General features: G+C 47.8%; 1 protein-coding gene across 1 annotated transcript; it reads right to left on the bottom strand.

Moving 5' to 3' along the window:
• Positions 1–6,587: 6,587 nt before the first annotated feature.
• Positions 6,588–11,935, bottom strand: LOC149866729 (glucose-6-phosphatase catalytic subunit 1-like). Its single transcript, XM_090041165.1, has 5 exons — positions 11,715–11,935; positions 9,959–10,068; positions 8,594–8,699; positions 8,032–8,147; positions 6,588–7,139 (listed from the first exon to the last, which is right to left on the bottom strand). The coding sequence occupies exons 1-5, from the start codon at positions 11,930–11,932 to the stop codon at positions 6,628–6,630; spliced, it is 1,062 nt and encodes a 353-aa protein (XP_089897291.1). The 5' UTR covers positions 11,933–11,935; the 3' UTR covers positions 6,588–6,627.
• Between the last annotated feature and the right edge of the window lie 2,429 nt (positions 11,936–14,364).

Genomic DNA, 14,364 nt, shown 5'->3' with positions numbered 1-14,364 from the left:
GGCATCCTATTCTGTTCCACCCACTTTTCCACCCTGTCCAGATTCACCTAGATTTATTCCCTAACCCCTGGTGTCCTAACTTTACCCCATAATTTGGTAACATCTGCAAATTTGGACAGAGTGCTTTCCACTCCCTCATCCAAGGCACCGATGAAGACACTGAACAGCACTGGTCCAAGGACTGAGCCTTGTGGGACTCCGCTGCCCACATCTTTCCAGGTCAATACCGACCCATCCACCACCACTCTCTGGGTCCAACCCCTAAGCCAATTTTCCACTCACCTGACTACGTAATCTTCTACGTCACAGTCGCTCAGTTTATCTATGAGAATAGATGGCAATGCTTTCATTGCTCAATCTGAAACAGACCTTCAAACCATTCTTAATGTATTCTCGGAAATCTACAAGAGTCTTGGCTTAACCCTAAACATCAGGAAAATGCGAGTCCTTTATCAACCTGCTCCAAATACAGAAACAACCTCCACTTCTCCATTCAAATCACTGGAGAATTGCTGAAGAACATGGATCACTTCATCTATCTTGGAAGCCATCTTTCAAAGGCAGACATTGACGCAAAAATACAATACTGCTTAAAATGTTCCAGCACAGCCTTTGCACTTCTGGGTAAGAGAGTCTTCTTAAATCATGACATTGCAGCAATTAAGCACTTTGTTTATCAAGCCATCATCATTCCAACTCTGCTGTATGGTTCAGAAACTTGGACCTCATACAGAAGACATATCAAGAGTTTGGAAAAAAAGTACCACCAACAGTGCCTTCATAAGATCCTTCAGATTAGCTGGGAGGATAAATGCACAAGCAGCATCTTGGCCAAAGCAAATTCCAACAGCATTGAGGCCATGATCATCCAAAAACCAACTTCGTTGGACAGATCAGGTTGTTCGTATGCCTGACTTCTGCCTTCCAAAGAGAATCTTTTTCTCACAGCTGAAAGAAGGTCAATGAAGTAGTGGAGGGCAAAGAAAGCAATTCAAAGACATCCTGAAGGCAAACATGAAGAGGTGTAACTTCAACATCAGTACTTGGGAGACCCTTGCTCAGGACTGACTAAAATGGAAGATGACTTCTTTTTTTTTGGGGGGGGGGAATCTTAGCACTTTGAAAAGGCTCATCAACAGGCAGAAGAGGAACAGGTGAAAAGAACATCAGAACTTCCAGCACAGCAACTCAGTGCCCATCCCTCCTGGAAACACCTGTCCTCACTGTGACAAGACATGTGGATCTAGAATTGGGCTATGGAGCCACCTGTGGACTCACTGGAAGACAGGTCTTACTTGTGAGTGAGTGATTGCCCATCATCTTCATCATGGCAGAAAGCTCCAGGCCATCATTGTCCAAGTCCACTCCTGAACCTATGCAGCTTTGGCAGAATGGCAGGAGGGGCTAGGAGTTGTTGATCTGGCTGATCACCTGGATTACTGTGCTGGCCATGGAAAGCTGCACCTGTTCTACCATGGCTGAGTTGGAGTCCTCCTGCAAGGTGGAGAGAGCTGGGGAGGAACATGTTCAGAAAGGCCTAGCATGACAGGAGCACAGAACAGGAGAGTAAAAGTGTCTTATTAAAGGTGCAAGAAGCTTGTGAACCAGGAGTATTTGAATGGCAGCTACCAAGCCTCTCACCGAATGATATGGGCTCTAGTAGGAACAGTGTACTTGCTACAGCCTAAGTCCAGGCTGCCTACAATACTGCATAGGGGAGTGGTGTCAGGTTTATTCCCTTTTACTGGTGTGAATATAGCTAGTGCCCCTCACTGCCCCAACAGCTCCCTCTGCCCTACTTGTGCCTCTTGCCGCCAACCTACAGACCTGCTGGAGGGGGCCCCCAGCTGCCAGAGCTATGGGGCCAGGGACCCAGTTCTGCAGCTCCCTGTCCCCAACAGCAGGCAGCTGCAGCAGAAGCAGGATGGACCCGGCTTCCCACTGCTGCTGCCTGTTTGGGCAGGACCAGGGTTCCTGGCTCCCTTCCAGCCTTGCTGGTGCCCCCAGCCATGACCTACAACCCTCCAACCCTGCCAGAGGGGCCCCCACCCCCCTGCAAGCCCCACTTACCTCACAGGCTCCAGGAGAAGAGAGAGAGAGGCAGAGCTGAGCCAAGCAGAGCCATGCCTGAGTGAGAGCCTCAGGCCGTGCCCTTCCCCTCTGGGCAGTGCTGGGGGTTTCCCACCCTGTTTGTAAACAGCTCTTGCAGGCTGGAGCTCAACCAGCCTGCAGAGCTGTTTATGAAAGCAGGGAATCCACAGATTTCTCTGCTAAAAGGTGAAATCTGCATTCTCTCTGATAAAGAGGGAAAATCTGTAGTTTTTTCCACTTGTCCATGGGAAATGGAAAACCCAGATCCCTGCTTATCACCTGCACCCCAGCACCATGCAGCAGGTAGATGGTGACCTCTGGTTGGAGTTAAAGTTGTCTGTATGAGCAGTTCTGCACCTTCGTGCTGCCTCCCAGGCCTTTGATCCTAAGTGACCCAAATCAAAAATATTCCCAGAGCCAGAAATCTGGACCAGATAGACAGTGATGGCATCTCTACAATTTAAAGCACTACTATGGCAACTTCAGAGGTATATAGTCACCCCTAGAAAGAATGAAAGCTGCCCCACTATGGGTGTATCTACACATGCTATTAGTTCACAGTAGGCGTACTATGCAGCAAAATACTGCACAGTAAACCTTCCCAGGAACACATCTATGCTCCTGCTCTGCTCTGCCCCCTTGCAGCAGCCAAGAGAAGCTCCAGGAGGTGCTAACCTAGGGGCTGGTAAGGGGCATGGGGTTAGTTCTAGTGGGCACAGACCCAAGAGATCTGTCAGCTGCTGCCTTGCTTGGCATGGAGCTGGCTGATCCAGGGAGCAGGCAAGGGCTGGGAATCCAATCCCTGCCTGCTCCCTGGAGCAGTCAGCTCCACACTGCACAGAGCTGCTCTGGGTTGACAAAATAGGGCTGGATTCCCAGCCCTTGCTCACCCACCATAGCTGCCAGCCCTACACCAAGCTGAGACAGGGGTCAGAGAGCTCCCTAGTCCTACCACCAACTGGCTCCCAGCTCCTGCAGGAAGCTAGAGAGCTGAGCAGCACCAAGACTGGGAAGAGAGAGAGAGAGAGAGAGAGCGCGCGCGCTTCCTGTCCCCTGAGGTCTCCTGCTGCCTAGGCACAAATATACTACCTGTATTTATAGGTAGTAGCTAATTACACAGTAGACTAATTTACTTCCAAGTAAATGGTGCACAAGTGTAGATGGTGATGCTTTACTGCACAGTAGGATTAGTCTACTGTGCAGTAAAGCTTCTGGTCTAAATGTACCCCATGACAAGTCAATAGAGGTCACTGTTCAGAAACTGGAAGACAAGTTTGGTGAGAGTGTAACCTGCATGTCAAGACTGAGGGGTTAGAAGAAGCACAGCCAGAATGCCAATCTCCTAGGTTTCTCTGACATCCATTATCAATTGCTGATACAACACTTGGCACACCAAGTCTGAACTGCCATGAGTTGGTGTAGCTCAGGGGCAGCTGGTAGAAGTATGCAGATTTTCACAGTATCTGTTCTAAATGTGGATGGTAGTTGAAGTAGGCTGTTTTCATGACATTTAATCCTTGGTTTGCCAAACCAGACAGATACCCAAGTGTCAGAAAAGCAGTGTTGTGCTGCTGTATCCCTGAGACTCTCTGCTTGGTAAACTGCTCACATCCACTTTGTTCCATAGATTTCTAGGGTCGGAAAGACCATTTAATGGCAAAGAGCCAGAGAAGCAAGAAGTCACCTGCATAATATAGAGAACCCTCCTACTAACTCAGTGAGTAGTGGCAGGCATGCAGGGAAGCCCAAGCCCATAGCAGCAGGAAGGAAGAGCTAGTGCAAACAAGACTGATTGGGCACGCTGGCTTCCCATATCATCACTAGCAGCTGTCATCCAGAAGACAGGAAAACAGCTCAATATCCAGCAGCACTGTGTTGTCTGTGATAAGCAGGGTCAGGGCTATGCACACCATAAACTCCTCTTGCAAGACTATTGGAAAAAACAAAAGGTCATTTCCCTCTCCCCCCTCCTTCAAACAGAGCAGGGAAGCTTAGATTTACTGCTTCTCCTCAGACAGCTGGGCTATGGCCAGACATTCAAAAGTCTGAGCCTAAATTGATTCAATCTTTGTAGGTTAGTCTAACCTGGCTAAGCTGAACCAGTTTGTAAGTGTACAGGCATTCCCTCTGGACTGAAGAAATGCAGGTACATGTCTGCAGGGGCTCAGGCTAGAAGCCAGGGGGTGTTCTAGCAGTCCTCCCTTCCAGTGCTAAGCTAAAGTGGAGGCCTGACCATGCTCCACAGGATGTTTTGATTAGGGAGGGGTTTCCCCCTTATCCCCCTTTATTGCTCCTGACCAGCAAGGGAGCCAGCAGGGAGTTGCACAGCACTTAGTTGTTTAAGAAGAGATTGAACTAATGAGAGAGACTTCTTGTTTTGATGGTGTGCTTTTTCCAAGGAACAGAAGGGCATTACCAGCTGACATGTTGATTAGCTCCAAAAAGCCCTAAGCAGACACTGTCCTGTCTGCCTTACACGTACACCTCTCAGCTTTAGCTAGCATACCACATGCTGGCTGTGGGACAGCAGAGAGGAATCCCTGCTTGAGCAAAGAGAGAGAGGAAGAAAAAAACCAAAACAAAAACACCTACACAGAGGGGTGCAGGATACTGGGGGGGACTGTGTTTCAAGTTAAACTAGGAAGGGGTCTAAGACAGACCTTGCAAGAACTGGTTTGACTGAAATCAGTTAAGTATGATACTACATTTAACCAGGTTTCTCTCAAACCAGTTTCAGCCATTTTCAGACAGGCTTATGTGCACTGAATGTCTGTTCTATTACAGATTTAAACCAGTTTCTGATCACTTAAACTAGTTCGTATGTATTGTCTGTCCCTAGCTATGTGAGGAAACCTCCAAACACCACAAGTCACTCAAAAGGGGCTCTTCTACTTAGTCAGAAGTACCATTAAACCTCATCCCCAAACTCCCAGCTTCCTCCCAATCCAAAAAGCCAGAATGTTCAGCAGTAAAAAAAAGACCTTTTGGCACTGGGGCAAAGCACTGTCCCAACAAGAGCTGTACCCCTTTTCAAGTCACTGTGATAATAGATGCATTAGGAGAGTAGCATATTTGAATAGATAGTTGGTTTGAGCAATTGGTCATACTCATACCAGCAATGAGAAGAAAATAATTCTAGTGAAACTAGGCAGAGGTTTTGCTTTCCCAAACCAGGCTCAGGGCAGAAGCTCATGGCTCAGACGCTTATGGGGTAGTTTAGAAATTAGCTACCCAGCAATTTCTGTACAAAACAGTGTCCTTTTATTAGTTTGCTTAACCTTGCATGGGGGGGGGGGGGGGGGGGGGGGGGGGGGGGGGGGGGGGGAAAAAAATCGCTGTAGCAAGAGCTCTCTTTTCTGCTTCTTCAATGGTGAGTTTGTGTCCCTGAATGCGCATACTAACTAGGCTCTGGGGCAAATCAAGCTAATCTTTTTTTCCCCTCCTTTGCCCCAAGTGGTCTTACAGAATTTTTGGCCTCATACCTGCACTCCTGAGGAGGTGTACAGATTGCTGCAGGCTGGATTATTAGTGCAAACTAGGCACACATTTCACCTTGTGCAGGAGTGCCTGGTGAGGAGCTGCCCTGATGTCCGCTTCAGAAGCGGATCCAGGTTTACAGAAATGGAAACAAATATTTCAATGCCATGTCCCTTAGCCAAGGGCTCAGAAACATATGCCAAACAAGCCTTTTTACAGTGGCAGCAGCCATCATTCATAGATTGAATGTAGGCTGGCACCCGAGTGTGGGACTAGCCCTACCCCTAGTTACCTTATTGCTCAGAAAGGAGCCATTTGTATCCTGTGACAGGAAAAGAAAATGTAGGCAAACAGCAGCAGCAAAGATCATGTGCTTCACAGACCCTGTGCCCAAGCAAGCTTACCTTCAGGTTGCTTCACTCCACAGGTACAAGACTGCCCTAGCCCTAGTGAGGAGTAGGGAGAAAGGTGACCCCCCCCCTCCCCATTGAATAGAGTGATACTAGACAGCCACTGCCACAGCTCAGATCTCTTAGGAAGTAGAAGACCATAAATATTGTGTCTTATGAAGTCAATGTTAAATAGATCATACAGTAGTTACAAGCAAAAGGCAAATGCGTGGTGGAATAGAAACAGGATACATGTGCATTAGAAAGGTGAAAGATCTATGGTAGTATACTTGTAGTAGGCTCAGTGACAGAACTGGAGTGGCATGGTGCGAGGACTCCAAGCCAGCACTCCACTAGAGTCAAATGCTCTGCTTTGCTGCGGCTTACAGGAGCCCTCTATACATGAGCCCCCCACAATTTTTTTCCCCCCCTTCTTTCTTAAAACCCCCTACCTAAGATCCCTTCCAAGAGGAAACTCAACAAATGTGTTTGCTTGAAGCCCAAGTGGATTTCTTCCCACTTGGACAGCCACGTGCACATTGTGGCAGGAGGGAAAACCAAAACCCAGACTAGAAGTAGTCTGCATCATTTCTGTTAGTGCCACCAAATGGATACCACCCAAGTGTCACAAGTAGACCCACAGGCAGGAAGTCCTGCACATGCAACGCTTTTATGCAAGTTTCTTCTCTTGCATCCTGATAACATGGGACATGCAGAAGGGGATGAGGCTGACAACAGCCAGAGGTACGGCTGCACTCTTGCAGAAAGACAGGCCATAGAACAGCAGCTCCACCTCAGCGGGCAGCTTGAAGGAGTCCAACAGATGCAGGACAATGAGTGCGGCCACAATGCAGCTCAGGCGGAAGGGCAGCTGTTGGCCCTGCTTCCCTTTGCAGCTTTCCATGTACATCTGGGAGTGGAGGGCCAGCCCCAGCCCAAAGAGGATGCCCAGGTTCCGGAGGAGGCCAGCAAACGGGGTGGTGTCAATGTGAACCCACTCCGGCTGGATACACCACCTCTTGGCTTTCTCCAGGGTCCACAGCAGATCGACACCAAGAACCTTCAGCAGCAGATAAAAGCCCAGGGCAAAGCTGAAAAGGAAAAGGGTTGTGCCCAGGTATCTCCGGAGACTGGCATTGTAAATGGAGTGGATGTGTTGGAAAGCTTCAGCCACTGCCATGCCTGCAGAAGGAAATATCAGACATGGAGTACACATTGAGGCAGGGAACCAAGGCCCAGTCTCAGCCTTCCTGCCAACTCCTGGCTGTCAGAGGGGTTGCAGTCATTATGCTGCTAACTTGTCTAGGGTCTGTCTGCTGATTGCGGGGGAGGCAGGAAAGACCTTCCCAGGCCACAGGGAAAAGCCATTTCGAGTCAGCAAAACTGTTCCTCCAGCTGTGCTGTCTTCCCTTACTGGCAGGAACAGGTGCCAGCTCCTTTACCTAGTTACCATGCCCTTATGTGAAACTGCACTACAAGCCATGGCAGAGTGTACTCAACAGCAGGGTTTGGCATCAATTAGGAAAGCAGCAACTGGACCCCAAAGGAAATAAACTCTAGCATCCCTAGCAGAAGCCCCCCCCCCAAAAATCAGACCTCATTTCTACATGGCTGGACTAGCCACATGATAGTGATACTAGCCAGCAGCCATCCTGTGAAGGGGCCCATTGACTTCAGAGAGTGAGCAATTGCAAGCCCCAGAGTGACTCTGCAAATCAATCACTTTGCAGTCAAAGACTGAGCTGGAGCCCCCAGATGACAGACATGGGGCTTGATGCTCTATAGCAGTTCCAGCATTCACCCTGACAGAACAAGATCTCCACTGTCTGCACCCAGAGAGGGAAGATGCTATATCCCTGCTGTTGGGGGATGCCTAAGGGAGTAGAAGATCCCCTATCTGGATCAACCGCCCCTGCATTAGGTTGGACTTGGTCAGTTCAGGCTTGCACCCCACCCCAGCAATAGTTTTTGCTTCCTTGCAGGACTATAGCCTGGATTTAGTGCACTCTTGGTCTCATCAGCTTGTGCTGCCTGCAAGTCATGGGCTCCTTCAGCAAATGCAGAGGAGACTTACCTGAAATTACTCCTGCAATGACTTGGTGTGGAAAGTGAGCAGCTAGGAAGATCCTGGACAGACACACGCACACTTGTGCCCCCCAGAATGCTGTCCACAGTGCCCATCGCAGGCACCTGCAACAGGGATTGCACAGCACTCAGCAGGGATGGGGTGTGAGGGATGTCAAGTCAAGTCATTTCCCTACCAAGCAAGGTCTGCAGAGCAGCTCAAGAGACAGCTACAGCAGCCAGGCTGTGGAGAGCATCTAAGCCCAGCCCTGTGGCCGTGAGATCAGAACATGCTGCCCATCACTTCATTGCAGAAAGAGGTCAAATCCATTGGTAGAGCCCCTCTTATTCCTCCCAGAGGGAGGCTGCACATGCTACATGCAAGGCACCAAGGCCCAGGCAGACTAGCAGGCAGCAGCCCTGCCAGGGAGGTGTGCTATAGATTGGAGTGGGGCACCTCCCCAGCCAAGCAAATAGAATTTTCACTGCATTGATCAGCTGGAGGAGGTTGCACTTCCTGCCTTGCAGCCCTTTTCCTGGCACCCAGGACAAGGCAGAAGCTGGGATCTTACTGTTTCTGGAAGGAGGAGTGAAGGCACTGAAGCCAGGCATGGAGCAGAGCCGTCACCATCACATAACAGATGCCTGCTGAGCCCATAGCATGGCCCGAGGGGCTGCCTGCAGAAGAGAGGATGGAAGAGCCACTGGTGAGTTCCAGGGAAAGAGAACACCCCATTTTGTTTCCCTGTCTGCAGGATCGTCTGACCCACACGTAGAAGCAAGTGATCCAGTTGCTTTTTCCAGCTCAACCCAGCCCACTCATCAGGAGGCCACATGCTGCAGGCTCTCTATACTGGCATTAATAGTTCATAACAGGTTTATGCAAGTTTCCTTCAACAGTCACAGGCTTTGATGATACCTTACTCAGTGGCTGCCACTTGTTTAATGGCTTTTTGCTTTTTCCAGGGGAGGCAACAGAAGTGTTCCAGCTATTAGTCTGGTTAGCCAGACTGCCAGTCCACCCCAGTGAGAGGCTGAATAGGAACCATAGCATGTGGGCAAGGGCAGCCAGGAAGGAGCCATTTATTTCTCCCCATCTCCTCTCTCCTGGAACATGATTTTGACAATCAGTCAACTGTCTGTCCCTGCCCTTATTCCCAAAAGAAGGTCACCAGCTGGCCATTGACCAACCTTAGAAGTAGAAGTCAAGTACAACAACAGTCTGAGGACTTGATCTCCAGAGCTGCCCAGCCAGGCTGTGTCCAAAAGAGAATTCAAGCAATGTAGGCTGCAGCTATTACCAACATGCCCAAGGCCTCAATCTCCAGAGTCCTCCACCAGACCACAGCCATGGGATCTAGGATTGGAGCAGTTTTAGCAGGTTCCATCCACCCTGGAGTCATTTGTTTGTCCTGGAGCACATGCCACTTCCCTGCCAAGACTGGCCACTGCTTTAGAGGGTCTCAGGGCAAAGACTACCCCACCTTGCAGTAGTGTATGCATTGCCTTAGATTCACAGATAGGCAAGAATGAGAGGTCCAACCTTCAGAGATGCAAGATATTCTAACCCAATTTACACCCCACTCTGCATGCAGAGTGCCTCTGAAAGCTAGCCTCTTAAACAAGAAAAAAGTCCTAGTCTCATAAATCACCAGCAGGCTCCAGCTATTGTGCCAGAGAAGAAACAGCTTTAATTAGACTAAATCCTGGCAAGTTGATCCTGTATTGCTTTTGATCTGTGGTTATTGGCCAACTGAATTCAAGCCAAGTCCTTATCCACATTGACTAATGAATCCAATTCCACTCTAATCCCACTCCCACTGAACTCATTACAACTACTTATGGAGTTAGAGCTACTTGACACTGGCAAAGCCATCAGCATCTGGAAGAGGTTTGGACCAAGTTGCACAAAGGGTTTGCCAAGCGGGGCTGCTTACCTGGCCCCGTCTCACATGTAAGAAGGTACTGTTGGATCACTGGGGTAGAGGTGTTGCCATAGTAACTAGTCTCATGGACCCACCAGTAGGGTCTCTGCCCAAAGAGAATCCTAAAGTGAAATACAACAGATCAGTCAAGGTCAGCGCTACTTTTGTAGAAATCTGTAGACATCTCATCCCTTTTGCTCCAAATCTTTATTAGCACAAGTATTCAGGCATGGAATGGAAGTGCTGCCAAATGCAGACTTTGTCTTCCTACTCAAGGCCAGCTTGTTATTCAGAAGAGACTTGTTCTTGAGTTAGCAGAAGAAGTTGGTTATCAAGGAGGCAATCTCTGCAGATTGGAAGGCAAATCCCTCACTCTGCTTGGCAACACTTCTCACTTGGGGTGGGGAAAAAGGGGAGAATCTTCCAGCTTAAGCCAGACATTTCAGCTTGCCAAGTACAGGTTTGAGCATCCACGCTTAATATTCTATATACCAGTCTGGCTACCACAGTATAGTTTTGAGTAACCATGGTTTTCCATGGCCATGCATCAGCTCGCCACCTGCCATTTGCCAACCACTGTTTTGTCAAACATGGGAACTTTCAGGAACCTAACCCCAGCAGTTGGCAAGGGAAACCTGTAGCTAGTTTCATTCAGCTGGGAACAAAGTAGGGATTTCCCATCTTTAAATACTGCATGGTTGTTCAAGTCCTACCAGGCTTGTCCATACAGTGGTCAAGAGTTAGGGACACAAGCATGAGGGCATCTGCTACCCACCCAAGCTAGCAAGCATTTTGCATTTGTAGTGAACAAAGAGCTTGTGGCAGGGTGGGCTATGCTTCTCCCCAAATTCTCCTGGAAGACTATTAACCACATCTCATTTTTCTCAGGGTTTATTTACAAGCATGCTTGTATCAGAACTTACTACCCTCCAGGCATGTTCTCCACCAAGAAGCCATCTCCTGCAGCACCTCCACTGACAGCTTAAGAAGCCCTGGAGAAAAACTGAACAAGAGGGTCTCCCTCTCCTCCCCTCCCAGCACACAGTTCTTTCCTGCAAACTTCCAGGGCTTGCTCCTCACACTGGCCAGGAGGCTCTATTCTTCCAGGATCTGTTGCAAGAACCAGCCACCTTTCTATGGCTCTTCCCTCTCTGCTGAACTACAAGTCTTCCCAATTAAGTGTAAAAAAAGGATCAAGGGGTCCTAGGCAATACAGGATCAGCTAGGAGCATAACTGATCTGTGGGGAACCAAGGCCAGTCTTGCCATACAAGAGGCCAGTCAAGTGAGCTCTTCCAGACCAGGGGTCTCAATTGCTAGCAGTCTCTCCCACACCCCAGTATAAATGGACATAGGCAACACAGCAGTGTTAGCTTCTGTTGTTTTGACAGTAACTCCCAGAAAGAAGAAGCCAGTCTGAGTCTCTCATGAGAGAGTCTGAAGTGATGCCATAAGAGCAAGAATGTGATTGAGAGTGGGGAAAGATTGCAGCAGTATCCCAGACACATCAGCAAGGCAGTCCCCTACTGCTATTACATACATATTGTAATTAGTTATCAATATGGCCTGAAACTACACCTTTATGAGCTACATATGCAGCCCTATTAATACATCCAAGTCATAACAACCAGCACATTTAGCATGCAATATTAATAATTCATATAAGCATATGTATTAGGAAGCAGGTGTACCCTTCCCCCATGTGCTTTTGTCTTTTAATATAGGCACAAACCTGAGCCAGTTTGTGGCAGCAAGATGCACATACTTACCATTTAAAGACCAGGTTGAGCCAGTCCCCAACCACAGCTACCCAGAGCAGCCTGATGCCCACAGGTTCACAGAGGTGAAAGCAAATAGGGAAGAAGATGAAGAAAGTGGTTTTAAGGTCAGCAGCAAAAGAGATAAAGAAGAACCAGTCCTGGGAGCTCTGGTAATTCTTCTGAAGGTAAAGAGTCATTTGAACCCCAAAGCTGTGTAGATGATCCATTCTAGTCTCTTAGAGCATCTGCTTTACCTAGGAAGGGAAATGGCTAGGACTTTGAGAAAAAAGAGCCCAATTACTTTTTGGTTGGTTATATACCATTTGGGCTGCAGCTTGTGTTTGCTCTTCAAAGACCCTCCCCCAATTAGGACATGTTAACACCTGAGCTCCTCAGCAAACATTACTTCATTTGAATTCAACATGATTACCACTCCTTGGAGCTGGGTGCAGACCTCTAGCTCAGCGATTTACAATGAATCAAATCAAATCAATGATTAACCCATTATGACTGCACTGGCTGGTGGCGGTGGAGATGTTCTCTTGTTTTGCAGGGTTTTTTATGTTTTTTCAGGTTCTGATTGGGAAAGGAAGCTAGTAAATGCTTTTGACTTTAGAGCACAGTGGCTCTCTGAGAAGCAGCAGGGAAACAAGAGAGTTAAATGGATCTATCTTCAGTGGACAGGAATCTCAGAGGAATCCATATAAAATTAATCTGAGGCTAAAACCAGACAACAGGTTTAATCTGGGACAATCAGTTCCCCTCACCTTTTGAGTCCTATCAAAAACAGACCAGGACAATCATTTACCAACGCACCTTGAATGGCAATTCACTTGGATTAGTCTGTGTTGTCCTAGGGCAAAGTATTAATTCGGGCTAAAAACAGGTAACCTGGGACAAAGCCTTTTATTCTGGGTTTCTACAGATTTTAAGGGCTGTAGCATTCTGTAGGATAGGGGTGGGCAATTATTTTGGGTGGAGGGCTGCTTACTGAGTTTTGGCAAGCTATCAAGGGCTGCATGATGGGCAGCCAGGGGCAGATAAATATAAATTTTCATTCATTTCATGGACCGGATAGAATGGCTTGGTGGGCTGCATTTTGTCCACCCCTGCTGTAGGAGCATCCCAGAAAGACATATTTTGTCCCTGGGGGGAATTGGTTGTCTTCTTTTAGCCTAAGTCATTTCAGTGGGGGGAAGATTCCACTTCCAGCACATTTTGATGCTCAGAATATTCCTTGTGATCCATGGTGCATGCTTCTTAAGGTTGGTACCTCTAGGTTTTCTTTGTAAAGATGAGGATTTGCTGCCTTAGGATGAGTCGTGTGTTGTGTGTCAGGGTTTGTAAGCTTCATCAGGATAAATATTAACTGAATTTTAAGAAATAACCATTATGTGGCAAATATCCATGTCACTGTAGATGTGTTCCCTGCTCTTAAGATTTAGCAATCAAGGCAAACAAAGACAAGCCCTGAAACGCAACTCGGGAAAGGGTGTGTGTGGAGCTTATTCAGAGGGTGAGGGTAGAAAGGATTCCTGGTGGAAGTGGGCTGTATGTAAGGGGGTAGGGATATTTGTAGAGTGGAGGTAGAAGAGGCTTTGCTGATACCAAGGACATGGATAGAATGAAACTCTTTAATGATATTGTAAGAATAAACTCTGCTCAAATTAGTGCTGTAGAGTCATCCCCAGACCAATGCTGTGACTAGGATGATTTTCAGGGCTTCCCACACAGCTTCCTGGTACGTCCTCCTGAAGGCGTCTTGCATGCTCACATTTTCCGTCTTGCCTACCCCAAACCAGGAAACCAGAGCAAAGAATTGAAGCTTTCTGTGCTGGTGCAGCTCCTCTGAAGGGCAGCGTGAGATCTATGAATGATGCTGATTGTTCTACGTAAAAGTTTATCCATATTGGCAGCAAGGTCTCAGCGAGCGCAACAGTGGCTTGCAGACTTGAAAGCTCCAGGAAACCTGCAGCCAGCACAAATAATGAGGCCACATTCCAACTCAGTCTGCTAAAGCCATGCATGTTACTGTGAGGAAAACAGCAAGCAGTATAATCTGAGCTCATCCTGCTGTAGCCATAATCCTAATCGTAAGGCTTTGAAAATAACAAGGAAAGGCTGAAGCAATTCAGTTCCATGTAAACTGCATATACATTTGATCCTTGATTTAAAAGCTGGCTCTGATGACTGTGACCAGAGAGGGGGCTGGGCTGGCTGTAGCATATCTGCTATTCCAAAGGGGCTGGATTGTCCAGAGGAGCTCCTTGCCCTCTCTTCCCTGCCTGTCCATGGTGTGTGTTTTATTGCAGTGTTTCTCAACCTTTTAAGTAGCAAGTACATCTTAACTTTTGAAAATGTTAATAACTACCCCAACACACAATCTTCCAGGGGATTTTATATTTACAGATTAATGTGTGCTGTGTGTTGGAAGAAGGGCTGCGTATATAAGGCCGTAATATGAGAGATGTCTGATCTGGTGTGGGTAGGGTTGCCACCTTTTATACCAGGGGTGCACAACTCAAGTATGTACGTGTACTAGAAATGCTGTTGTCCAAAGGTAGGAGGGCTGAACCAAGTGCCACGCAAAGCACAGCACACCAAATTATTACTGGGGAATTTTAATGCATGGTACACCAAATTTTTGCCATAGTTTTGA

This window comes from Crocodylus siamensis, chromosome 4 (genome assembly GCF_052110815.1).
Source record: "Crocodylus siamensis isolate JL-2025a chromosome 4, ASM5211081v1, whole genome shotgun sequence".
In the NCBI taxonomy this organism is placed as follows: Eukaryota; Metazoa; Chordata; order Crocodylia; family Crocodylidae; genus Crocodylus; species Crocodylus siamensis.
This window is presented reverse-complemented; position numbering and strand designations above follow the sequence as displayed.

Bases quoted from the DNA above. Each gene is read 5' to 3' on its own strand.
- LOC149866729 (XM_090041165.1), bottom strand. From the start codon at position 11,932: ATGGATCATCTACACAGCTTTGGGGTTCAAATGACTCTTTACCTTCAG. The intron at 8,148-8,593 runs GTAAGATCCCAG...TCCCTGTTGCAG, and splicing joins CACTCCTCCTTCCAGAAACA to GTGCCTGCGATGGGCACTGT. The intron at 7,140-8,031 runs GTAAGTCTCCTC...TTCCTTCTGCAG, and splicing joins CATTGCAGGAGTAATTTCAG to GCATGGCAGTGGCTGAAGCT.